Genomic DNA, 27,179 nt, shown 5'->3' with positions numbered 1-27,179 from the left:
TATATATATATATTATATAATATATATTTGTATAATATGGATAACACTCAAAGAGTGGTCTTTTACACTCGTTTTTGGTAACATGATGACTTTGTACAACATTCATATAATTCTAAGTTCTGTTTGTCTTGAAATGCATGAATAGATGAGAATAATTTAGAAAATGCGAGAGGAATTGAAACCTACATCTCAGGAATAATTCCAGTTCCATATGTGGTGGCAATGATTGAAATAGCATTGAAGTTTCCGAAGAGGTCTCTTCAGGAATGGAAGGATGGAATTTGAACCAAAACCAGCATCAATATCCCAAAAATGGTGACAAGTTGTATTGCTGCAATGCTTCTTTTGAACTAGTTGGCAAGTATAAATACTCCCATAAGACAATACTAGAGAGACGATAAAGGAAATATCAGAACATATAAATATGTTAGATAGAACAAACAAACTTGTTTATCATCTAAGATGAAAATCAGGGTTCAGCTGATGTTGTCTTTATAAGATGATAAAAACTACGGATAGATATTTGCTTGAGTGTTCGTTCCTCGTGTATATTAATATATTATAAGTTCTAGTATCTTATTTCTACTTTGTCTTCGCCTATTGCAGAACTTAATGAAAGTAGACAAAAGTTCTTTGTATAACTAAGTACTTTATATAAATATGTATATACATATATATATATATATATATATATATTGAGAATATAAAACCAAGTATATTTTAGGAAAGCCTATAAATGGTAAATGAATCTAACTAATTACATTAAAGGCTTTACTCTCCAAGAAGAATGCAAGCTATAATAACGCAACCGTAGCATAACCCAGATTGAATTGGACCAGCAAAATATCTTTCCCCATCCTAGTACTGTATATACATATAAATGATTATCTCTATGTATACTTAGAAACTGCTTGAAAAATTTTGAAACCGTACGAAATGATCACTTAAAAGTAGTCCCAAAGAGGCTACTCATCTCCCCACTCAGTCTTGCTTACTAGTTTGGACAATTAACAAAAATCCTACACATTTTTAAAAATGGCATCAGTACACATGTGGATGCACCAAAGACACACCAAAGATATCTGTGACAATTTCCCGGAAGTGCAACCGACGCCTTTCGAGCAGCGCGTGTGCTGCTCTAGAATCAATCACAATAAATTTTAAATTTTAAAAATCAGAATTATGAATTATAATTTTAAATGCATGAACAAAACGTCTTAGTACTAAGCTTATTTAATAAAATATTATCTATAAATATTGCTGTAGATACTAATTTGTTAGTTGTTACTATGTATATAGTATACCTTTGGATTTGAGCACAAAAAGAACTCCATCATCAGGTTTCTTCTGAATGTTAGCTTTATTATTAATATGACATTCCTTTTCTGTGGTTGTTACTTCCATCACTAATTTGGGATTACTTCCATCAATATGATCTTCCTTTTAAAATTTTGTTCGAGTATAACACAGTCCACGATTAAAGATGAATTGTATTTTAAAATACAAAAATACAAGCGCTAATACTTATACAAATGACCTCGCAAGCCGGCCTCTTAGGCTCTTACGACGGCCCACAAATTCAAGTCTACTACAAATTTACAATTAAACAAATCTCGGGAAATATAGGAAAAAAGAAAGTGAAAAGCAAGTGAAAATTTGATTGGCCGATGATGTTGGCAAAAAAAAAAAAAAAAAAGGGTCCTCACTCCTCCCTTCCAGAGAATTTGGTGCGACAGAAGCTACATACTTGTCCCATAAAAAACGGAGACGCCCGCAAATCCAAACATCACGAAACCGCCAATTTCTCATTCTCTCACAGTCTCTTGAGCAAATGCTCCCATTTCTTCTTAAGCTTCTTCTCTTTTCTTAAGCTCCTCCCATGGCGTCCCACGAAACCCTAACCCTCGACTCCTCTCGCCTCTTCCTCGCCGCCCAAACCTCCTTCCACCACCAGCCTGCGCAGCCGCCCTCGCTCTCCCCTTTTCCCTCCACTTTCCCTCAATCCAAACACATCCCAAGGACGCGTTTCCTCGTCGATGCCTTCCGCTACGCCGGCGACTTCTCCATCTCCTACTTCCTCACCCATTTCCACTCCGATCACTATTCCGGCCTCGCCTTCAATTGGTCCAAAGGCATTGTCTTCTGCTCTCACACCACCGCTCGGCTCCTTATTGAAATACTTAGGGTTCCTTCTGTTTTCGTCCTCCCCTTGCCGCTTCGTGAACCAGTAGTAATTGATGGTTGTGAGGTTGTGCTTGTCGATGCCAATCATTGTCCCGGTGCTGTTCAATTCCTGTTCAAAATTCCCGGTTCGGAAGGCAAAACTGTGAGGTATGTGCATACAGGGGATTTTCGATTTTGTGAATCAATGAAATCCGACACTTGTTTACGCGAATTTATCGGTTCAGATGCGATTTTCCTTGACACTACTTATTGTAATCCGAAATTTGTATTTCCGTCGCAAGAAGAGTCTATTGATTATATTGTTAGCGTAGTGGAAAGAGTTTCAGGTGAATGTAAAGGTCCGAAGAATAATGTGTTATTTCTTGTAGCTACTTATGTCATTGGGAAAGAGAAGATTTTGCTAGAGATTGCTCGTAGATGTAATCGAAAGATATGTGTGGATGCTAGAAAAATGAGCGTTTTGCGCATTTTGGGGTGTGAGGAGAGTGGAGTGTTTACAGAGGATGAATGCGAAAGCGATGTGCACGTTATTGGGTGGAACGTTTTGGGTGAGACATGGCCATATTTTAGGCCTAATTTCGGAAAGATGAACGAGATTATGCTTGAGAGAGGGTACTCTAAGGCCATTGGTTTTGTTCCGACTGGGTGGACATATGAAGTGAAGCGCAATAAATTTTCTGTCAGGTCGAAAGATTCACTTGAAATTCATCTCGTACCATATAGTGAGCATTCAAACTACGAGGAGCTCAGGGAATATGTTAAGTTTTTGAAACCGAAGTGTGTCGTTCCTACAGTTGGCTTGGATGTTGAAAAAGTTGACGGCAAACATGCTAACAAAATGAAAAAGCATTTTGCAGGGTTAGTTGATGAAATGGACAACAAGCAAGAATTCTTGAGGGTTTTTCATCGAGTGAGTTGTGAAATGAGTGATAACGTTGAAAAGAACACCAAAGATGCCTTGGGCAAGGAGCTGTATCTGGAGAAAGGCACAAAGTCTGCTAATACGAAAGTTACGGAAAATATAGATATAGGTTTTTTTTCAGAATCATCAATGCCCCCTCAAGAACACAGTTCACAAAATTCAATAATATCAATTGATGAGGAAGCAGAGAACACACTTCAGGAGCTTCGTGAAGGTTTGCCTTCATGGGTTACTCGAGACCAAATCTTGGATCTCATTGAAAGCTCAAGTGGGGACATTGTTGAGGCAGTTTCTAATTTCTATGACCGTGAAACAGCATTTCATGAACAAGTTTTTGGTAGTGCAGCTTCTAATTCTATATCCCAGATCAGCTTGCGAAATGATTCTGCAGAGCCTGCACCACTTTTGCAGTCAACCACTGTCAAGATGAGTCTGTTTGGGAAGATTGACTCTCCTTCAAGTCATGATTGTAAGTCTGTCAGCATAGGAAAATCACTTGGGAGTGGTGCTTCTCCAAGCAAAAGGAAGAAGAACATTGAAAATAAGCAAAACAAGAAAGTAAAAAATAAGTCTAAATCTGAAACAAGTGGGTCAAAACAATCAACGATAACAAGATTCTTCAGTAAAGTTTTGCCTATTGCTTCTAGAAGTGCTGATGGAAACTTGCATGAAAAAAGCACTGAAGATGAAAAAATTTATGATGATGACTCACAGCCATACAAGCACGAGATAAATCAGTTTATTCAGATAATAAATGGCAATAAATCATTGGAAAGCTACGCTGCCACCATCTTGGATAAGACAAAGGGAGATATTAATATGGCTCTTGATATTCATTACAATAACCCTGGGAGTGAAGTTGGGTTGGCAATTGATAGGAAATCTGTTCAGTCCTCGTGTGTTATCAACAGCCGCACTTCTGGCAAGAAGGAATTTGAATCGGAAAAAGTGGGGCATGCAGCTGAATTTTCGATGCGACGATTTTTAACAGAGGATGTGGATGCGACTTCTGTATCGCTATCAACAGAAACATATAATCCCGTGGAGCATGGTTGGTGTCTATGTCGTTAAATATTTTTGCAGCTTAGAGAATTTATTTTCTGTATAGCTGTTGTCATATTCTTTTTAAACAGAATTCTTGGTGATGCGGAGAATTATTTGCAGCTTGCTGGAGGGATGGACAGCGGGCTCCATATTTACATATTGCACGAACTTTTGACTTACTTGAGAGTGAAAAGGGAAAGATAAAAGCGACTTCTATGCTATGCAACATGTTCAGAAGGTTTCTCGCTCTTTGTTGTATACCTTATGTCACTCCTTCCCGTTTCTTTTTTCCTTTTCGTTTTTCACTTCTTCCTAGTGAAGAAGTGTTTTTACACTTTATGTCTTTGAATTGGCTAAATTATAATGGGCTTCCCTTTTTATTTTTTATTTTTTATTTTTTTGGCTTAGTTTGCTGGCCTTGTCTCCTGAGGATGTTCTGCCCGCAGTCTATTTGTCCACAAATAAGATTGCTGCTGACCATGAAAATATGGTTTGTCAAATTCCTTTCCTAATTATTTTACACAATAATAGAGTATTGCTCGTCCCATGGGGTGGCGGTTGGAATTCAGGCCTTTGGTCTGCTCCCATAAGGTATAGAGTTTGAACCACTTCTGGTTTGAACTCATAAAGTGAGTTCGTGGGATTTCTGGATGCTAAAAAGAAAAGAGTAATATCGCTCACATATTTCCAAATTACCCTAGAAGGATATTTGGATCTCAATGTGTGGTGGATAATGAATCTTCTTTGACACTGTCTCCCAATATTGTATGAATGTTGTGCTCCTATTGTCTTCTTGTTCTTTCTGTTTCACATGCTTCTTATGCCCTGTTTGGTTCGATGGTTTGAATTTTGTTGGTTTGAACTTTTTGATTTAAATAGAAAAATTCAAACTGTATGGTTAAATTATAGTTTGAATTAACGTTTGGATGTGTAGTTAAAGTTTTAATTTGAATAGAGAATAAAATTCGAATTTGTGTTTGAGAATGAGTGGTGTGAAAAGCAGAGAGAGTGGGCACTTTTTACTGTTGAAAAATGGTTTGAGCAGTTGAACTTGAGGGGGGAGTTAAACTCTAAGTTGGGCCGTTTAACTCAGTTCAAACAGGGAATATAATTCAAATTGCATGCTTACCAAATGTCAGTTCAAATTGTGCTCACTGTTCAAACTGAGTTGAACCGAACTAAACTAGTGAAACAAACAGGAGCTTAGTTAACCAGTTCTAGTGGAAATTGCAACACAAATAAAGCACACTCTTTTCCTTTATTTATTTATTTTTTTCTCTGGCCTGGGTTTGAGGTTGCATTAAACGTATGTTCTTGCAGTTCTTGTCCAATAATGTTACTTAAGGAATATTTTCTCTTACAATAATGTCGCAGGAGTTAAATATTGGTGGCAGTCTGGTTGCATCAGCATTGGAAGAGGCATGCGGAATAAGCCGATCCAAAATAAGGGAGATGTACAATGACTTGGGTGATCTGGGTAGGAATTTGTCATAATTATACAATTATGCATTTACACGACAACATTTTTCGATTGCCTATCAAATTGTTTATCATGCTTAAAGGTGATGTTGCTCAAGCATGCCGACAAACACAGATGTTACTTGTCCCTCCTTCGCCACTGTTGATAAAAGACGTATTTTCTGCCCTACAAAAGATAAGGTAGATCCAACTTGTGCCTTGGTTTACAACATTACTAGCTGTGTGAAAATGTTTAGACCAAAATGATTGGAAAAAAATTTAGACTTATTATGTTTTTCACATTAGCGGAAAGAACTTTGGATGAGATTGCACTTTAGCTTAGCTTGTTTCATTGTTAAAAAGATTACGATTATACAAGTTTTCTAATCTGAACTGTCTTTTTATTCTTGCATCTTTTTTGTTATTTTTTTGAACTTTTGATGAGAAAAAGGCAAGACTGAAACGTGGTTGTGTATTTTTGGATCATTTATTTCTTCATTTGAAGATTGTAGTGATACTTTGGTTGCTTTTAGGGAAGGGATTTCATTTGTCATGTTGATACTAAGACGAAGTTGAGATCTGCTTGTGGATAATGGTTCATGATGCTAAAGGGGCAGTAATCTGAAATTGAGTAGTGTTGGAAATTTTTCTAGATGAGTTTCTTGAAAGGAATGATGAAACTTTAAGGATACTTTTAGGGACAAAGCTTTTCTTTGAACAAGATCAGATTCGACAGACTATTTAAGGATATCTAGTCGTTAGAATTTTAGGGACGTTCATATCACATTCTGACAAAATTAAAAATGTTTTGTCAATGTTGTTATCGTTTCTGGTGCCTTTGACTTTGTTCTTGTTTCTTTTGGATGTGCATGTAACTCTGGTTCTCTATTCTTGTAGCCTCGCTTCTTTAAACTAAATTTTAATTCTTACAAAAAGGGGAAAAAAAGAAAATTATATGTAAGTTGACTATCTCTGAGTACCTATGAGAGGACAGATGAATGACTATAAGACAAATCTGATGGTGTTTGTAGGTTTCAACGTGAGCTAGTTTGTCTTAGATTATTTTATTCATTTTACTGAAGAAAAATGTGTTTCTTTTTCTATTTGATTATGGGGTTAATTTAGGTTATGCAAACTATTAGCCATACTTTCAGTTTATTTATGTAGTAATCTTCAGTGCGCAAACAGGCAGTGGAAGTACAACAAGGAAGAAAAACCTTATTGTTAGTCTCATGCGTTCTTGTAGAGAGAAGGAGATGAAGTTTCTTGTTAGAACTTTGGTAATACTCTTGTTGAGCCTTTTGATTCTAAATGTTGTACTGCTTAGAGATTCTTTTAATTTTTTATCTCTTCCATACCCTTTGTAATTCTCATGGGGATGGTTAACAGCTTTTCAGTATGAAGAATTTAAATTCCATAGTTAATTCTGAAGTTTGTGTCATACAAGCTCGTGCATCAAAATTAAGTGAGAAGAACCGTTGATTTCCATCTTTTTTTCCAAATAACTTGCTGTTGTATAGACCTGTTAAAATACATATAGGTCTTTCGTGGTTGACTTTCTGTTGCATGAAAGTCAATATTTGGCAAATAGAAGAGAATCAGAAGAAATTGTTGTAGAAATAGGGAGAAGAAACCTTACTGGGTATTCTTTGTATTCTCCTTACATCAGAACTTTTACCGGGCCTTTTTCTGGTAGCATTCACATTGGAGTCTTTGCCTAGTTAATTATTGATTTATTTGGTAGAGGGATTCGTTCCCTGATTCGAATCATGATTCGTGGTTCGCTACAGTATTTTCTCTCACTAAAAATACACGTAAATCAAAAATGGTTCTAATCACATGGTTCTAATCCATGAACCAAACGGACTCTTAACATTGTCCTGTGTTGCCTAAAACTGCTTGGTCTAGTGGCACTGGGGGGCTTGGGTGGAATAGGGTTTGGGGGGAAAATTGTGGGTTCAATGCTGTGTTGTATATATATAAAAAAAAAAAGAAATAAATGACATTATCCTGGGTTTGGACCCCTTGCTTTTTCTTTTATTTATTTGTTTATTTTTTCATTTTGGTTATATTTGACCCTTATCCATCTTTAGGTCTAATGCTTACAGCTTAACATGCCATTAGTGTCGTCATTTTAAGCGTGATTGTCATCATTCGGTAAATTAAGACATTTACCAAAAAGAAGATTAAGACATTAAACTGTATAATATGGTCATCATTTGGTACAGGTTAGGAATCTACGGATTGGAGCTATGATGCGGACTGTCCTCCCTGCACTGGCTCAAGCTGTTGCTATGAATTCTTCCCCTCACTTTCATCATGAAAGGACAGTGGAAAGCTCAAAGGATGAGCTCCAGGTTCTATTTGCGGATATTTGTAGCGGATGATTCTATAGTTGATTTTCACATTTTCTATGAAGTATGGCTGTGGGTAGACATGCTTATTCCTTGAACTGTTCACAAACTTATCTACTTGTACTATTAATTGTAGAACCTTTCAGCAGCTGTTGTTGAAGCATACAATGTAGTTCCGAGTTTGGTAAGTACTTGCTCATTTGCAAAAGTAAATCCTTTTCCCCACCTTTTCTTGTTTTCCAACAGTCTTCAGGCCATGGCATTAAGTAGACGTATTTTGGTGCTTCTTTAATGTCCAGCTATACATCTGCAGTGTATCTAACCCATGCATAGGAAGAGAGATTACTACTACTAGAATAATCCAATCTTTATCTGGCTCTTAATTGCTGAAGTTTTTACGAAAACTGGTTAATGAACATATTGCATGCTCTCTTTAAATGTAACTCTATCCTTGTGTCAAATGTCATGTCTGTTTCATTAGTAGTAGATATCTCAATATGTATATATCTGCCGTGTGATCAAGCAGGATTTAATTATTCCTTCTCTCATGAACAATGGCCTTGGATTTTCATCATCAACTATGTCAATGATTCCAGGAATACCCATCAAGCCAATGCTGGCAAAGTATGTGTTCTTGCTTTTATTCCATACTCTTTTGGGAAAATTGTTGTGCGGGATGCATTCTGATATGCCACCTTGTTGTGCCATACTTTTCTGTGGTAGAATCACCAACAGTGTCGAGCAAGCACTGAAACTCTTTCAGAATAGGGCTTTTACTTGTGAATATAAGTAAGTAATATTTTATTTTCATATGCTTATACCTCTTTTGATCAAGTTTCCTTTTGATAACTAATTGGAGTCAATGAAATATTCATAATCTTGTCATGTCAAAGTATGCAGCATCGCCTACAAAACTGATTATGCTGAACCCCTTGTTAACCTATTTTTTTTGTATTGAATATGATTCTGATTTGTTTGACTAAGTTTTTTGTGATACGGCAATATATCTACTTCATTGACCATCCCGCACTTTTTCTCACAATGTGAATGTCTACTTAGGTGATCCACTTCTCTTAGTATGTTTAAGATTCTTAGAGTTGAATTATTCTAGCCGCAGACCGTATTAGAGTTAAGGATTGGAACTGCAGATGTTTTAGATTCTTTGAATTAGTTGGCTGTTCATTCTTTTGTTTTTTTTATTATTTTATTATTTTGAATTACATCAAGGGACCTTTGTTGATGAAAAAATTTATCAATACAAGATAGGAGAGGATGAAATATCCTCAAAAGAGAAAACCACCGAAAACAAAAATGAAAACTAGAAAAAATAAATAAAGAGACAGCAAGCCTAACACAGAGGAACTAAACCCAAAAAACTAGAGTACAAAAAATCAAAAACTATCTCCCAATTATCCCTCCAATTAAGAACAATAAAAGAAATTGGGAAGCCTTTGAAGTCTTTGTGAAGAGATGCTGAAAACTGTGCTTTCTCAAAAAGGTCATTTGAATCCATTGCTTTGTCCTCAAAAATTCGTGTGTTCCTTTCCAGCCACTATGTCCAAAGAATCGAGATGATAATGCTGTTCCATAAAACCTTAGCCTTCTTATTGGTGCCAAAACCGTTGGATGCTCAGGAAAAGACCATAAAAGAACAATTTATTCTAAACTCATTTTATTCTGTATTTTTATTTTTTATTTTTATTTTTCTTATTTTATTTTTCTTTTCCTGCTGAGATAATATCTCTGGGCGTGTGATTCCAGATATGATGGTCAGCGTGCCCAAATTCATAAGTTAGCTGATGGATTTGTTCGTGTGTTTTCACGAAATGGTGATGAATCAACCTCAAGATTCCCAGATCTTATCAATATAATTAAGGAATCTTGTAAGCCTGATGCAGATACCTTCATACTTGATGCAGAGGTAAAGAACGTATGAGGCCACAGATATAGAATATTTATACATTTCACATACCTTACTTTTTGTGCCCACATTCATTTTTTTCCCTTTTTCTTTTGTTGAAAGGAGTACTGTTTTGTTTATCAAATTGTATTTTTCTGAGAGGAAGTTCAAGTGATTCCTATGCATATGCTTTTTCTCTGGTTTCAGGTTGTTGCAATTGACAGGAAGAGTGGCTGCAAGCTTATGTCCTTCCAAGAACTATCTTCGCGGGGGAGAGGCAGCAAAGATACCTCAATTACATTAGATAGCATAAAGGTATCATATCATGTGGTTTCTTTGAAATATCCTGTGTGTTTGCTAATGAAGTTCTGAAAGAGGACTAGAATAGCTCGTAATATACATGAAGAGAACTAAGAAATGAAGCAGGATGTTAATCCATCCCGTAATATCAGGCACGAGTATTGAATTATCTAGTTTAGACACAATATGTTTGGAATTTCATTTAGCATGCACATGTGTATTTTAATGTTACTCAGTGGAAGAGCAGTGATTTTGCTGTGATTGCAAGCTTATTTAATCGATCTGATTCTTGCATATTTCTAAAGAGAGGAGAGGATAGGAATAATATAGGTGGTAAGTCCTTTGTTATGGATATTACTGGTATTTTGTGCTCTAAGTGCATAGTAATTAACAGTCTACTTCCTTTTTCAGGGGACTTTTTTTTATTTTATTTCATTTTTTCCTTAATTTGGTTGAACTATCTGATGTGTTTTCTGCCTTACATTTGTATGCAGGTTGACATCTGCGTATTTGTCTTTGATATCATGTTTTCAAATGGCCAACAGTAATTTTCTGCAACTTTTGCTTGATTATATTTAAATGTACATATTGTGTATGCACTTTTTCGATTTCTGACTCTTCTATATCTGAACCGAGTGTCTTTGGATTCTAAACTGCAACCTTCTTGTCTCTTTTCCGTACTCACTTCTCCAGGACTGAAGAGGACTGGGGAACAACTTCATTTTCCAATCTGTACCTGTAATTCTTTTGTCTTGGGAAAAGAAAAGGAACCCATAAAGTTGCTTTCTGATATTAACTGCATGATTGAAGTTCGTATAGATATTCATGGTTACTATAGACATGCAAAGTATTCCAAGAGTAATAAAATAATTCCATATCAGAAACAGAATTATAAGGATATGTTTGCTGCATAATCGAATAATTGTTGTTTGATTTTCAACAAGCGCCCTCTTATCTAATGTAGATTCACTGCAGGCTTTTGGGTTTTCCTCTACGACAAAGACGGAAATGTAAGCATCTGCATGTGCTATGTGGAAATTGTTGTAGACACACACACACGCACACACACACACACTTCATGTGTACATATATATTTTCTGATCCTCTCCATTCGTTATGCAGGCTTGAGAGATTTGTTCTCTGGTGAGAAGTTGGGATGTCTCGAGTATGCAAAGGAAATAACGGTACATTCTTCATGATATTATTTTGATGCAACTTATTATTCATTGATTGGTGGTTTATACAACCTGTTTCTTTTTAGGTTGAAGCAGAAGATGCTTGTTCAACAAGTGAAGCACCCGTAGCTAAGATAAGCTCTTTTCTTGAAACTGCATTACTCTCCTCTTGTGAAGGGATTATGGTTAAATCTTTAGATGTTGATGCTGGATATTCTCCATCAAAGCGAGCTGACACTTGGCTCAAGGTTAAATGCTATTCAAGAATTTTTTGTACTGATTACCATGTGCGGGAAAAGCACAAGAAAAGCACTAAATATCCGTCCCTTTGCAGGTCAAGAGAGACTATGTTGAAGGATTAAATGATTCGCTTGATTTAGTCCCAATTGGTGCTTGGCATGGAAATGGAAGAAAAGCAGGATGGTAAATATTTCCATAGAATTTGAAAAAATAATGTCATTTAAGGGTGTCTCATATGAGTTTTGTGTATGGGATGAACAACATACTAGGAAAGATCGTCGGTGAAACCGTCAAAGATCATTGTTTTGATATGATGGAAATAGTTGTGCGACTTGCAAAAGGGTAAATGGCTTGTGAATGAGATAAGGTTGTCCTGTTTCAAGATTTTGCTTCTAAAACTATCAATGAACCAATGGTAATTTTTATGTTACGGTGAGCTATAAAAGTGTTCTTTTCATTCTGAAGGGGGGAGGAAAATACAAATTTATACAGAAGCATAGAATTGCAATTTTGATGAGCTCAGGATGCACAATATATATATATATATATATATATATATATTGGGGGGTAAAATTTGATGCTTTTCGGGTGGCTATGCTGTCATTATTTGATGCGACCTTCCTATGATTTCAGGTATAGTCCTTTTCTCATGGCTTGTTACAACCCTGATACTGAGGAATTTCAGAGTGTTTGCCGCGTAATGTCTGGATTCTCAGATTCTTTCTATACAGAGGTAAAGTGGATATGGCATGTGAACAAAGTAGTTTACTTGGACACATTTTTCTTTCAACCATGTCAAGGATATGGCGACTGATTTACTCGTGATTTGAAGCAGCCTTTTTGTTATTCTGGAAGATATGAAACTAATTAGACTGTTCATTTTTATTTTTATGCATGCACCAAATGTTGAATGCCAGCGGTCACCCTTAGTGCTGCTGTCTTTAACACGGATAATGATTCTGTATCTCTGCTTTTTTTTTTTCCTGGTTAAATCTAGATTTTAACACAAAAAAAGGAATGTGATAATTTCATGTATATTAACAACAAAACTTGTCTGATTCTTAGGTTTCTCACCAGCTCATTGTCAGAACTATTTTTGAGGATGTTAAGTTGTTTGGGAAAAGGATGAATGCAGTTACATCTTTATATTTTCTAGGATAAAGCTCATAAGTTGGGTTGTAAAACTATTTCTCAATTTAAGGAAATCTTTTCTTTTGAAGATCACGTCTACAAGCTCGTTGAAGGAATTTGTCTCTAGGCTCTAGCGTATGAATTACTAATGTTTTCTAAGTTGTATGTCCGGGCCTTGTCATTTTCCCTCAAGAAGTTGATATGTCGTGAAGGTTTGATTATTTACCAACATGTTTATCACATGATAACAAGGATACTCTTTTATTGAGCTGCAGATGAAAAGTTTCTTCTCCGGGGACAAGATCTTGTCCAAAAAGCCACCTTATTACCGAACGGGTGAGGTGCCTGATATGTGGTTCTCGCCGGAACTCGTGTGGGAAATAAGAGGTGCAGATTTTACTGTATCTCCTGTTCACGAGGCTGCCATCGGTTTAGTTCACCCTTCTCGTGGCATTTCAATCAGATTCCCAAGATTTATTCGCTCCGTGTCCGATAGAAAGCCTGAAGCATGTAGCACAGCTGCAGATATAGCCGAGATGTTTCATTCTCAGACTCGGAAAATGGATGTAGCAGTCGAAGATTGAATATTTTTTAGGTAGGAAGTTTCATATGTATACACTGTAAGGCGTAATGTATATAAATTTTGGAATGTATATAAATTTTGGAATGTACATAGATGAAAGAATATGTGGTTTAATTGCCCATTTTTTTGGACGCTTGTGAGAATATAGCTGCTCAAGCGTTGTCCCATTTTATCTTCAAAAGAAAACTATTTCTCCAACTCTGCAGAACAAGGGCCTGTTTCTGTCAGCTGAATCAGTTGAATCTTTCCTTCTCCAAAACTCAAGCGAAGTTTGGTCTGGTTCAGACTCGCTGCTTATAAACTAATATAAGCTCTTTGAGAAAGCCGAAAATAGAATACTGCATAAAATATCCTTCACCAGCTCAAACTCTTGATTGTGATCTTATTGTTTAAAGTATAATTTTGACTAATTCTAAGTTAACTTTAATTTAATTTATTTTTTTAATACAAACAAAGGTTTTGAAAGGTTTTTTCTAGTTAGACTTTTTCTTCCCGTTGAGAATGGTGTCTTAAAAGTATAAGATGTAATAAAAGATATTATTATTTATATAATAAAATAGAAATTTCATTATTTATGTGTATACAGTATTGAATATTATGTGAATATCATTAAAAATTTTGTGATTATTTATGTAACCTTAAATATTGTATATAAGAGTTATATACGAGAAGATAATTGTCACGTCCCGGGGCAGGGGTCGGTGACGTGGAGCTCGGTTAGGGGTTAAACGCATTATAATAAAGAAAATTCTCAACGAGCCCCACACTTAATTAAAATAAATTGTAAGGGAGAGACTAAAAACTCAAGCCTCTCACACTGTACAAAACTCAGGATCTGTTCACATGATCTCATTACCGTACATACATGATATGTAAATAAAACATTACAGATATCATCCACAGTCTATAAATTAGAATATCAGAGTTTACAGAATTTACAATTCTTACATATATTCAAGAGGATGAACACAATCCTCACTTGATCGAACGGTAGCAAATATTCAGCTACTCCGCACCGCTCCTAGAGTCACCTGAGAGGGGTTTAATACATTTGAAACATAGAAAACGTGAGCTACAGGCTCAATAGGATATAATTTATAAAACTGAATAAGTAAATAAGTGGATAAATAAATAAATGAATAAGTGAATAAATTATGACATTCAGTCTTGACACAACAGCCGGAACCTCACATCTTTTTTCTCAAAGGAAATATATTTAAAAATATATCTGTATTACAGGCATTAGCAAGTAATTTATACTATGATAAATCACTTACACAACCACGTGCACAAGCCATACTCCCGGGGTTTCGGGTCCTGCCCCTACGGATGCACTCTCCACATCCTATCTTGGCCATCAGCCAGTTTACCAATTCGCAAGATCTCTTATCTTAAGAAATCATTCATTAAACTTTATGAAATCGTTCGTTATAATCTCATGAACTACACAAGCCATGAGTCCCATGAACTACAACAAGCCATGGTCCCATGTACTACAACAAGCCATGGGTATCATGAACTCCAACAAGCCATGGGTTTTAAATACTTTTCTTTCGCAAACAAGCCCCTTTCTTTAAAACATTTGCAAGGCCAAAACTCTTTTAAAATCAGGCTCACAAAGAAAAAGGTAAGAAATCCTACCTCATAATTATCAAACATGTGGCTAGCGGTGCACTATTCCGGCTTCCGCTTCCTCAAGCCACTCAGTCCGAGTCCTCAGCCAGCATTGATACAAGACAACACTTTAAGTTTAATTCTCATTCCTAAAGCAATTCAGTCTCAATTACATCCTTTGATTTCCTATTAGTGTGCCATAATTCAATTACCGGTTTTACAAACCATTTCATGTTTCAATTCATAATTCTAAGGGTTTTTAATCTCAAAACATGGATTAAATATGCTAATCCATCTACTCTAGGTCCCCAAATGAAGCTAATTTGGGTCCTCCACAAAAACAGACGTCAAAATAACATTTTCAGGCTAAACGGGGTCAAACCCCGTGTACACTGGTCGACCGGTGACAGAGCAGTGCAACACCACCAGTCGACCGGTGGTGTGTAATCCGGTCGACCGGACAGGTCGACTGGTCAGGCCAATACAATCCGGTCGACCGCACAGGTCGACTGGTGAAGAACACCAGTGCGAGAAAACTCACAAAATCAGTTTGAAAACCTGCAAATCCAGTCCCAAATCACAATATCTCAAGGGACAACCACTAGATCCGGGTTCTAGGCACTAAATCAAGTCCAAAGAACCCAAGATCTCCAATTTCTACCATGTTTTTAGTCAAAATCTATCAAAATTCGTTTGAACTAAAAATAGGTTTTAAAATATGTAAAATCCGAGATTCAAGAGAGGTTCTTTTAGTAATCTTACCTCGAATCATTCTCTTGACGTTGAAAATTTCTTTAAATCCTTCCTTGGTTCAAGATCCAGTTTGATTTGAGACAAAAACGGGAGAGAGAGAGAGAGAGAGTGAGAGAGTGAAAGAGAGAGAGAGAGAGTGCATGGGAAGGAAAAGAAAGAAAGGAAAGAAAAGAAAAGGAAAATAGGTGTCTAAATATTTTAAAATGACAGTCCAGAAATGTGTTCATACACACTTCTGGGTAAAAATATAAATACTGAGAATATTTAAATACCTTAGAATTATTTAAATCCACACGTCAAAAACATTTATTAATTAATAACCAATTAATTAATAACCAATTAATTAATTCAAATCAGGCACACTAATAAATTTCAATTTCCTTAATTAATCTCATTTAATTCTTCGGGGTGTTACAATAATATTTAATGATAATAATCAAAATGTGTTCGTAATGAATTTAATTAAAGTTTCAGAATATTTAATTGAAGCATTACTAATATATGTCATTCTCATTAAGAATGGAATGATGTTATCCGCACTATTAATATGGAAGGATATTCGATGAGTGTATTACACATAATGTGATTATGTGGAACTAGGACACCGACATGATTTAAATTTCTGATAATTTTCGTTAAGTATAAAAATTGGAATTGAGTCTACCGATGGTCATATATAGAATGATTTTAATTCTGAGTTATTAGCATACTCTTATTTATGGATTTGTGTCTTTTGATTTACTCGGATTTTGAGATTGCTAAATCCTATTCTTTGTATCTTGGAGACATAATGAAGTGGGTAGTCGGGAATGCTGAGATACGAGATGGAATCCATTCATTCTTGAATAAAAAAGTAAATAAATAATTCTCTTGATGGTTGATTCGGTACTTAGATTAGTAGCAACTTTGATTCATGAATTTATTTTATGAATCACTATCCATTAGAGAATCAATGGTACTCAAGGATAAAGATGTAATTAGAGAGGTTAACAGATTCCACCTAGCTCTAATTATGAATTATTTATGGAGGATCGATTTATATGTAGTGACTATATCAAATGGACACTTCAAGTTCATGAAAGTAAATTTTGTCTCTAATTTCGAGAGTGCAATTCTAAGTTTTTAATTAAGTAACTATTGAAATTAATAGAATTAATTAATTAAATATGTTTAATTAATTATTAATTTTATTAGAGCTCAGAATTATAGGTCTATGAGTGTCCGCGTCATCCTTGTAATATTTGGAAGACAAGGTAAATTATTGGGAATTTATATCAGTCGAAATAAATAATGTGATTATTTAAATTAATTAATTTTAGAACACACTGTGATGGGACCACAAGAGGCCACACACCCAGCATATGGAGGTGTAGGGGGCATGTGGCACATGTCGAATCCCTCTGGGATTTGATTGCTTTCTTTGTAAGGAATCCAGTTTACTTGTTTGACACGTTTTCCAATTAAATTCAAAAGAAAATTAAAGTTTGATTTTATCTAGATACGAATTTGAGTCAAAATTGGAAAATGAATAAAAGGAGAAAGTTATCTCCTTTTTCTGACAGATTTAGACGCCAACCATATAGAGATATCCCTATGGTGGACCGGCCATATAGAGATAAGGAAAGAAAGAATTTTGATTTCAAAATTAAATGAGAAACTATACTTTTAAATGAGATTTAAAATAAAGTGGTAACCAATTATCTATTGATTTGCCTTTAAAAAAAAAAAAGCAAAGGGGTCGTCCTAGTATTTTATAAATAGAAGACAATAGGAAATTGGATAACACAATTTTTCTTCCCTTCCCTTATGTGATAGGCGCATAAGATTTTGTTAGACAACGTGTAACATTCTAGTGGCAGCCATGTAACCTGAGAGAAAAAGAGAAGAAAAGTTCTTCTATTCTCAGTTCTACCTCATACTTGTGTTGATATTGGTGGAAGAGAAAATTAGCGAGTGATCAATCCTATAATTCTAAAATTAAAGTCCACACTCTAGGTCTTGCAGGTATTAAGAACTAGACAAAAAAGATTTAGACTTTCCTAAAAAGCTTAGAGCGAAAATTGTTCGTGATAAAAAAACTCAAATTATTAATCTAATCATTCACTAAGTAAATAAATAAATAAATTAAATTAATTTATTCACATATAAATTAATATATTATAAAAATTTTATGAAAATTTTTATTATACACAACACTCCATAATCTAAAATCATTTCGGATACCAACACTCCCTAATCCCTAATGGAATATCATTACATAAACCAACCGATAACTGACCGTTTTCGTACCATCCAAAACTCCCGCCAAATCTCTCAACCGGCTAGCACCGGTTATCCTCCATATTATTCCCGGTAACCCAAATTTTTAACTTTTTCTTTTCTTTTCTCCTCCAAGGAGGGAAAAAAAAAATCCCTTGGATTAGCAATTTACCAAGATTCAGAATTTCCCCTAGGGAAAAAAAAAAAAAAGAAAGAAAAAGTGAAATTCAAATCATTAAAAAAAAAAAAAAAAAAACAGAATTTGTATTCTGGGCACACTTTTGAGCTTGCTAGTTATCTTTCTCGTTTTTCAGATTGTTGGACCTTCTGAGTTTTCGATGAAGTTGTTGGAAGTTAGGGTTTCCAATATCGTATCTACACGACAAAGCACAGAATTTAGCTGTTCCTTAAAAAATTCGAAACAATGAGTGCTGTTAGCATAACAAACGTGACGGTCCTTGACAATCCGGCGTTGTTTTCGTCCCCCTTCCAGTTCGAGATCTCCTACGAGTGCTTGACTCCTTTGAATGACGGTAATCTTCCCACTTTTTCTTTTTGTTGGTTCCTGAAAATTTTGATGAGTTTCAGTTTAACGTTTGGTTTGTTTGGCCACCAAGAAAATGAAACAAATGTATTTCATTATGGATGTGGCTTTGGAAAATATTACATGTGCTTAGCAATTTCGTTTGTTTTAATTGGATTTTTAAAAAAAATTAATTAAACCTTCTGTCTTTCTTCATTTCTCAGTGCAAATCAGGGGTTTAGAGTAAGTTTCGTCGTTTATATGTTTTGGCAATATATAGAATTAAACGACCTAAAAGGAAACAAACTTAAATCTAATTACCATGTAAAAGAAGAAAGTTCATTGAGAGGGTGAGAGAGAGTGAGAGTGAGCAGTGCTGGGTGATATGTCAACATGAGTAGCAGGGTTTTTCTCTCCTTTGTTTGTGGAGTGATCGGGAAATCCGATAGCCGGGATGGGCTGCATTTTGCTTCCGAGACTGGTCTGCGGGTTCAGATTGTTTAGAGCAATGCCCTTCGGGCAGAGTGTCTTTGGAAGACTTAGCTCCTGCAGGCCGGCCCTGTGATAGAGGATATTTTTCATTTTTGTTGAATGTGCTTGGTGGTGGTTCTTATTTTTCCATTTCTCGTTCTGCGAATGTTGCAGTCCACAAACTAGCACAGTATGCTTTTAGCTCACAATGTCGAGCAATTCTGCCTGGAAGAGATACCTGAATGTATGAGTGGGTTGTACTAGATGATTTGTTTCACTAATCAATGAATATCTGTCATTCCAGTTTCAAATAAATGAATAAAGCATGAGACTTCTTTTATACACAATAGAGTGGATAATTTTTTAAATTTGTACTAATGACATGATATATGAGATATTGTCTTTATAATTTCTTAATCGAAGCAGTAGTAACGGATTAATTCTCATTAAAAAAGAATGGTAGCTGGTAATTCTCTTTAGGAAATCAACTGCTTTCAAAAATGTTATCGTCTTTTCTTTTGGGGTTTCCTTGTCTTATCCTTTTCTCCCCCTGAAATTGTTTGTGGCAATCACATTTACATAGGAGTTGAAAAGAAATCAATTGTTCTAAAAGTTCTTTCATTTGCTACTTTCTTCCAATTGTACACCGTCAATCAATCATGTTTGAACTCTTGTTGTTGCTGAAATGTTTTCAGATTAGCTCATCCTTACGCAATTTAAATTTAAGAAACTATGAGGTCTCTATGTTTGTAGTCATTTAAGACTTATGAGATCGGATAATATTAAGATTCTACTCATCATTGGACAATGACCTGGTCTCTTCTTGACTTTCCTCTTTACTTGTTAATTCCAAAGAATGATTGCAACCAACAGTTTCATTTTGCTACTAACAACTGAAGTTTATATTTCTATAAAAGTCTGCGGAAGGGAACCTTGAAATTTAGGATGTTATTCCTTCTATATTTGTCACAAACCCTTTTTTTTTTTTTTTTTTTTTTTTTTTTTTTTTTTGCTTTTTTATCGTGGAGGATCATCAATTAATGTATTGCTGATGGACCTATTTTCATCTGTCTTCATGCCTAAAATGAGAACGACATTATTCAATGTAGAATATATATGAATAATCTTGATCTGGAGCTTCTTTTTGCTGTTCTTTAGAGGTAGGAAGGTTTGAGCAATTCAGTCTATTCATAATTTAAAAGGTCATCGTTATCGCAATTAAAGCCCTTTTCACTGTCATGTAAGAGGCAAAGTATATGTATGTAGAAATATAATAGCTCATATCCAAAGATTAGTTTCCGCAATTCGAAGTGTATTTTTTCCTGCAATGGTTATTTATTTATTTATTTTTGTAACTTTCAATTGATTATTTAAAACCCCCAGTTCGTTGACCAATTCTAAAGACTGAAGAGGCTCTAATTATCCCAAAAAGGACGAGGAAAAAATGGGCCTGGGGGGAGGGGGGGTTTGTGGAACCTTTGAAGAGCCTGAACTGAATCAACTGGTTTTGGTTGCACTTGTGTACGTTATCTCATTTGAGCAGAGTTTGTGTAACGGAAAATGAACCTTTTTATTTCAAATATATGATCTGCTTGGTAGTTTTGCATTCTTCCGCCAATTCTGGAAGGTCGCTAATAGATTCTGGTTGTGTTTTGTCATGCCTGACTTAAACAACTTATGGAGTGAAAAATATAACTGTTTTGATCTATTTGCTATGTTCCATCCTGTTGTAACTTCTTTGTAGTGTATAGAGTGAAAAATAAAACTGTTATCTGGTACAGATTTGGAATGGAAGCTTATTTACGTTGGATCTGCAGAGGATGAGACTTATGACCAATTATTGGAGAGTGTACTTGTTGGTCCTGTGAATGTTGGTAATTATCGTTTTGTACTACAGGCAAGCTGCAATAATCTCATGTTGTCTCTATATTTTTTTTTTCACATGTTAGGGGCAACGTGATTTCGGCTACAATGTCATTTGTGGTAAATTTGTTTTGCAGGCAGACCCTCCGGACCCTTCCAAGATTCGCGAAGAAGACATTATTGGTGTCACAGTACTTCTACTAACCTGCTCTTATCTTGGTCAGGAATTTGTTCGAGTCGGCTACTATGTGAATAATGACTACGATGATGAACAGCTGAGAGAAGAACCTCCTCCAAAGGTCCTAATTGATAGGGTCCGAAGAAACATTTTATCGGATAAGCCTCGGGTCACAAAGTTCCCCGTCAATTTCCATCTAGAGAACAGTGAGAGTGGAGAGCAACCCCCTCCGCCATCTGATCATCCTGCTGATTCAGATGAAAGTGGAGAACCAGCTGCTTCACCTGAACATCATTCTGGGCAGCTAGGACCTTAGCTCTTGAATCAAGAGTCCTTTCGTTCCTGACTTTCAGTTTTCTCTTTGAGGTACATATCATGCTTTTCTTTTAAACAAGCGCTCTAGCCAAAGCTTCCGAAATTATTTGGCATTGCTGATCAGTATTTGGGGTCTCAAGTTGTAAACTCCTCATCTGGTTCCTTGATGAAGCCATGATATGAATCCCCCTTTTTCTTGCTATTTTTTTTTAGGAGGCCATCTGATTTGTACTTTCTGCTGTCAACAGAACTACTAAACCCTGTAGTCATGGGACATTGGCTTAGTTTGGTAGTGCTGTGGATTTTAGAAAAATTGTTTTTAGTTGTGTTGAAGAAAAAAACAGCTGTTACAAAAAGCAGCTGAGTGTTTGGTAAACTATAATTATACTAGCTGTGCTGGTTTCAAAATCAGTGTAACAATGTTTGGTAGATTGTGAGGTTAAATTGTGGTGGGTAGTTAAAATGACCAAAATAGATATGGTATGAAACTTAAATATATATAATTATTTTTTGTATTTAGAAATACTTGTTTAACTTAAAAAAAAAACATAATGTCATGATTCTGAGTTTTCTAACAATAAATTTATGATAATTAGTTCTTTTTTTTTTTTTTCATTTCTTCATTCACAATATAGTTACAACAAAAAATAGCATTAGTGAGTAATCAACATATAACAAAAAGGAGCATCAGTGAGTAATCAGTATATAAAAAAAAATTTTACATTCCATGTTCAAAAATTATATATTCCATGTTGTAAGATACTTAAATTGGCTTTCTTATCCTTAGCTTGAGACAGACTAGTCTTGTGTTTATCTTAGACTTTTGGTGTTTTGTGTTCATAATGAAGAAGGGTTGAACTTGAAGCTACCTTCTTTAAGGGAAGGATCGATGGCCTATTACAATAAAGTCTGGTTAAGAATGTGAGAATGTCCCAATACGATTCCAGAGTAAACACTTGTGAAATAGAAGCCAAAGCGGTTGACGTGCTTCGATGCATGATTGGGAATTCATTTTGAGTGAGATTTTGGTTGATTTAAGAATGCACTAGTTCAAGCGACTGCTGAAATGACCAATTGGTCAAACGGCATGCATAGGACAGGGCGGGGTGGTGCTCGAATTCAGAGTCTGCAGGGTTGATCCCACATTGCAGCAATTTAAGCAGCCTTGAGATCTTCAGTTGATGTCTGAAGTACTAAAAAGACGCCACTGAGTATTATCTCATACCGAATCCAATATGCCAACTGCAGTTTTTAAGCTGCTGACAATACCAAGAACGTAATTGTTGTCCAAATTATCTAAAAGCAAGGAGGGATGGATTAGGAATGCAGGTCTTCATTATATTTTTGTAAATGGTAAAGAAAAATGCAGGATAGGCAACTGTAACAAGCAATTATTTTGTAGTTTATCTTAGCCAATTGAGAATAATCTCACAATCCCACAAGTTCCTTGCACCTAATCGGTCTAATATTGGACAATGCACAGAGGGATTAACCGTGTCTATCCAATTATTGCTGCAAGTGACCATTGATCTTTTAGACATGAATAAGGTCAAAAATAAATTGTTCTTTTTTATTTTTATTTTTAATTTTTTTAATTTTTCAAGCTCGTCTACCGTATGCCTGCATGCATATAAAGCCTTTTCTAATGGAGTAACAATCATATCAATGATTCATATCCAGTAAAATGGTTGGAACCAAAGCAAGCAATCAAAATTGATACCAAAATTGTTGCTATTCAGGGAACAGCATAAAGAAGAAACACAGTACCTTCATCTGGAAGGAAAAACCCAACGGGACAAAAAACTTGAAAAACAACAAAACAACACAACAGAAAGGAAGAACTTTCAAGTCATCATTTAACCACATCACTCTCAGCAACAAACAATCTTTTAGAGGATTCATGTCTTCATACATGTTGGCAAACACTTTTTTTCCTTCATTTCTCCCTATTTGCATATTCTTGTATAGCAACCAAAATACGATCCTTCACTTGTCATGCTTACGCCTTTTCTTGGCTGGGCTCTCTTTTGTTGGCCTAGTCTTTACCACATCAGACTCATGTCCAACTTTCTGCATATTGCAAAGGAATTTTAACTATTATGACTTTTAAAAACACAAATACGTCAATCATGACTGCATGATGTAAATACCTTCTTTTTTAACTTGTTCTGTCTTCGACGATGTTGCCTCTGCCTGCCTCCTTTCACCTTGTTTGGGTCCTGATGCAAAGTAATAAAGTTACTTTCTTGCGTCTTATCTGCACCTCTCAACTTGTTACTTATTAAAGAGCCTCAAAATGCATCTATAACCAACCAAACCTGTGATTTAGCTGCTATTTTAGCATCCTGCTTTACCGGTGTGTCTTCGTTGTCGATTTCCCCATCACTATTGAGCGTAGCCTTCAGCCTACCACCATTCAATAATTTCTCTGATCGAGCATGCCTCTGGCAATAAGTAAGAAGTTTGAACTGATATAAGACCTTAAGGAATACAACATTCAACTTTAAAATGCCAAAAGCTGTCTTCAATTTAGTCCAAGCATATCATATTCAAGCTATTGGGTTTCCTCCAGGAAAATAATAATAATAATACTAAATAAAAAATAAAAAACACCAAAAAGATTATGAGAGAATAAGAGAAAACTATCATATTCCCGAACCCTTTATCCGTCACAACTAGAGGGTTCCCCAGGCCTTTCACAAAGAATATACTGAATGCTCAGTCTGTCTGTTCTATATAGTACAACTGTACAAGCAGTTTCATGGTTGCTAATTCCCACATTTCTTACAAGACTAGCCAAGGAAACAAGTTGCAGGGGAAAAAAGTGTCTGATCTGGATTCTGTGTTTTTTGTACTATTCTTTACATAAGAAACAAAGAAAAAATAAGATCATACATTAGAGGACAAACAGATCTTCGGGGGAAAAACAGTTGCACACATCATAATGATTATAGTTAGTTGATTGAATTTTGAAATGGAACACATACATCACAATCAGAATCATTTAGGGGGCAAAGAGCACAATGATGGTAACAAGTTAAGACAGACGCCCTTCTTTCCAGGTAAAAGTGGTGTTATATAATGAACCTCAAAACTTGAGTAGATCGATACTATATACTTCTTTAGCATCACGTTTTCAATTTGTACTTTCCATCTCAAGTTGCATGGTTGTAAGTCCTTGGCCCTCCTATCATTTTTGTATTTGAATTAAAGTTAATCTCTTCAACAGATCGGGTAATTGAAGTGATAAATAGTCTCTAGTATCCTTCTGTTACAATCACTAATTCAAAAATGGACCCTATACCGAGAATACAGCAGAAAATTATATGAGCTAATTGTTGAAAGCAAGAATTCAAATGGGAGGGAAAAAAAAGGAAGTAAAAAGTCTTTTTTGAATACTTTATTTTCTGAAACAAGGATTTGTGTTGTTTAGAATGAGCAAGTGAAATCAACGAGAGAGAGAACTAGTTCAACAGCTAACGGCCATGTGATTTCAACAAGAGACAAAACTAAGTCAAGATCTTACCTTGGACTTAAGATGAGCCCTCAAAGTTTCCTCATTCAAGCAGACAATTCGAGGGCATATCCTGCACTTAAAAACCGATTTGCTCTTTAAGATACATGCTGGAAAATCTGCTGATGGCAATTCCTTTTCCTCCATATTGGACTGGCCATCAATAGGAATTTCCCTTTCCTTTCCAGTTTCAGAATCTTCTTCATCTATCGGAAGACCTACAAAAGAAGTTAACATCAAGTATTCTGGAATGCATACTTTCAGAACAAAAAGGACAATAAAAAACATGAAGTAAATACTTTAAGTACATTACGCATCCTAACAAAATAAACAACACAAGGTATGGAATACCATCATTAATTCATAATACATGTAGTCACTGGCTCGTAAATATTTTTACAAGGAACAGAACATAGGCAGCAATGAACAGAACACATATTTCAAGAAATTTTTGACAAGTGAAGTTTGAAACACAACTTACAACAATTTCCTGTCACAAAGGTATCTAAGTACATTTAAACCAATACCGTATTCTAGTGTTACGTTCCAACAAATAAAAACTTCTATACATCAACAAAATGATCCTAAGTTATCATGTGTTGAGGCATATACATGGCTAATAGAACAAATTATGCCAACTGGTCCCGGATTTTACTTAAAACGCCATGGACCATTCTTCTAACGAGTTCCCATTTCATTATAACTTACTAGTTACTTATAACCAAGTGCCAAGGCCGTATCTTCTTCCTGCTCATCTACTACTGGAAAATAGAGCAATATGAAAGAAAAAACAAAAACAAAAACAAGGAAAAAAAAGAAGAAGAAGCTATAACCCAATACTTCTAACAGTGCTTTGATCAAATAACAATGCACTCCAGTTATATCAAACAACTTTCCATTTTTTATTTAAAAAGAAAAACCTTCCAGTAGACAAAAACATTCTCCATAACAACACACAACTTTTAGCGTGTTTAAAGATATCCTACACAAAAAAAATTGCACAATCACAATTCATACCCACAGATAGGCTTAAGCGAGAAAAAAAAAAAGAGCTTTGAAAAGCAAGAAACAAAAAACCACTTTTTTCCAATTCGTTTTGAGCTTAAATGAGTGACTGGCTTTCATAAAGGAACATCACTAGAAACAAAGCACTATAGTCCATTAACATCTCAAATTTCTAAAGATGAAAGTCAAGATAAATCACAGCAAGATTAATGTATTGCCCGAATTTATAGACCAAAAAGGAAAAAAAAAAAAAAAAAGAACGAACAATGTTCTCTGCAATGCCAGAAAACCCTAAACCCACCGGAGGAATCGACATCAACCTCATTGCCGGAGCTATCCTCACTTTCGTAACCAGAAGAGGTGGAGCAAGGTTCGCCGTCGGCGGCACCGGAAATGCCATAGTCACCTTCGAATTCTTGATCGCCGGCTTCCGCTTCAGCTTCGAAGTCCGCGAAGGAAGACGACGACGACGATGAAGAAGAAGAATCAGAGGCCTCGTTGTTCCTGTCGACATGTTCAAGCTTGTAGAATCTCCGCTTTATCATCTTTGTGGAAAACCTTTCGAAAGAGAGCTCTGCTCTGCTTTTCAATGGAGAAGAAGCCACAGAAAATCGAGAGCTTCCAGAGGGAGAGGGAGAGCCGAGAGGGACCAAACAACACAATGCTGAGCGACGGCGGTCGGCGAGAGACAGAATGAATGGGCTTCTAGTTGTAAAGCCCTTGCATTTTGGATCTAGTGGAGTTAGGTCCAGTAAAAGGCTAATATTGATAAATAATTATGATTTTTATTTTTTATTTTTGATTTATTTTTTAATTAAATATTACACTCATAAAAATGTATTTATCAAAAATAAAAGATAAAACTATAAAAGTTCAGACTCATATACTTTTAAAAGATAAATTTTATAATTTTCTTTATTTTTGAAAAAGGAAAAAGAGACAAATACCTTAGTCCATAAGTCTATATTTTTACCATTTACACTTATTTGTCAAAAAAATATTACTAAAAAATGAATGGTAAAAATCCATACTCATGTACTCTAAAAATAAATTTAGCAATTTTGTACAAGGTCAATTTGTTAATTAAGAGAAAAAGGATATGATTTATTATAGTTTTGTCCAGACTTATTATTTATAAGGAAAATACACAAAATAACATATTTTATTGGTCTTAATGAAGTAAATAGCATAATATTTTTAAATTGATAAATTATAGCATATCTCCAGACTTTCATTTTAAATAAATTTACTTTTTCAATTTTACCCTTTTTTGTTATAGTTTCTTTTATTTTCTTCCACACAACCCCTCAGACGTAGAGGTGTTATGGACGGCCCAGCCTAGCCCGTAACAGTGCCAGGTTCGGCACGGTTCGAAACTGTATTGTTACGGATC

At 35.4% G+C, this 27,179-nt stretch overlaps 4 protein-coding genes across 5 annotated transcripts in view; 3 read left to right on the top strand and 1 right to left on the bottom strand.

Moving 5' to 3' along the window:
- The window catches only part of LOC21409741, a 1,856-nt gene extending 1,571 nt beyond the window's left edge, over positions 1 to 285 (top strand). Inside the window, exon 3 of the mRNA XM_010110617.2 lies at positions 146 to 285. Within this exon, the coding sequence (XP_010108919.2) occupies positions 146 to 285 (140 nt within the window). The remainder of the gene's footprint in view (positions 1 to 145) is intronic.
- A 1,401-nt stretch (positions 286 to 1,686) lies between these two features.
- LOC21409739 (DNA ligase 6) lies at positions 1,687 to 13,497 on the top strand. Of its 2 annotated transcripts, XM_024173803.1 has the most exons (20): positions 1,687 to 4,157; positions 4,271 to 4,388; positions 4,559 to 4,640; positions 5,525 to 5,627; positions 5,713 to 5,809; positions 6,786 to 6,888; positions 7,837 to 7,965; positions 8,099 to 8,146; positions 8,489 to 8,586; positions 8,686 to 8,751; positions 9,724 to 9,883; positions 10,070 to 10,177; positions 10,657 to 10,706; positions 10,856 to 10,900; positions 11,138 to 11,172; positions 11,285 to 11,346; positions 11,424 to 11,585; positions 11,672 to 11,760; positions 12,211 to 12,310; positions 12,984 to 13,497. In XM_024173803.1, exons 1-20 carry the CDS (start codon positions 1,880 to 1,882, stop codon positions 13,290 to 13,292), a joined length of 4,242 nt encoding a protein of 1,413 aa, XP_024029571.1. In that variant the 5' UTR covers positions 1,687 to 1,879; the 3' UTR covers positions 13,293 to 13,497. The 2 variants fall into 2 exon arrangements, with proteins under 2 accessions (XP_024029571.1, XP_024029572.1); XM_024173804.1 differs by lacking the exon at positions 10,856 to 10,900.
- A 4,588-nt stretch (positions 13,498 to 18,085) lies between these two features.
- LOC21409738 (histone chaperone ASF1B) lies at positions 18,086 to 21,552 on the top strand. Its single transcript, XM_024173873.1, has 3 exons — positions 18,086 to 18,450; positions 20,693 to 20,808; positions 20,912 to 21,552. Exons 1-3 carry the CDS (start codon positions 18,342 to 18,344, stop codon positions 21,266 to 21,268), a joined length of 582 nt encoding a protein of 193 aa, XP_024029641.1. The 5' UTR covers positions 18,086 to 18,341; the 3' UTR covers positions 21,269 to 21,552.
- A 1,397-nt stretch (positions 21,553 to 22,949) lies between these two features.
- On the bottom strand, positions 22,950 to 26,507 carry LOC21409737. The gene is made up of 5 exons (XM_024173871.1): positions 26,088 to 26,507; positions 24,794 to 24,999; positions 23,586 to 23,711; positions 23,418 to 23,486; positions 22,950 to 23,337 (listed from the first exon to the last, which is right to left on the bottom strand). The coding sequence occupies exons 1-5, from the start codon at positions 26,329 to 26,331 to the stop codon at positions 23,254 to 23,256; spliced, it is 729 nt and encodes a 242-aa protein (XP_024029639.1). The 5' UTR covers positions 26,332 to 26,507; the 3' UTR covers positions 22,950 to 23,253.
- Between the last annotated feature and the right edge of the window lie 672 nt (positions 26,508 to 27,179).

This window comes from Morus notabilis, unplaced genomic scaffold (assembly GCF_000414095.1).
Source record: "Morus notabilis unplaced genomic scaffold, ASM41409v2 Scaffold518, whole genome shotgun sequence".
NCBI classification, from domain to species: Eukaryota; Viridiplantae; Streptophyta; class Magnoliopsida; order Rosales; family Moraceae; genus Morus; species Morus notabilis.
The sequence above is the reverse complement of the archived record's forward strand: the minus strand, read 5'-3'. Positions and strand labels throughout refer to the sequence as shown.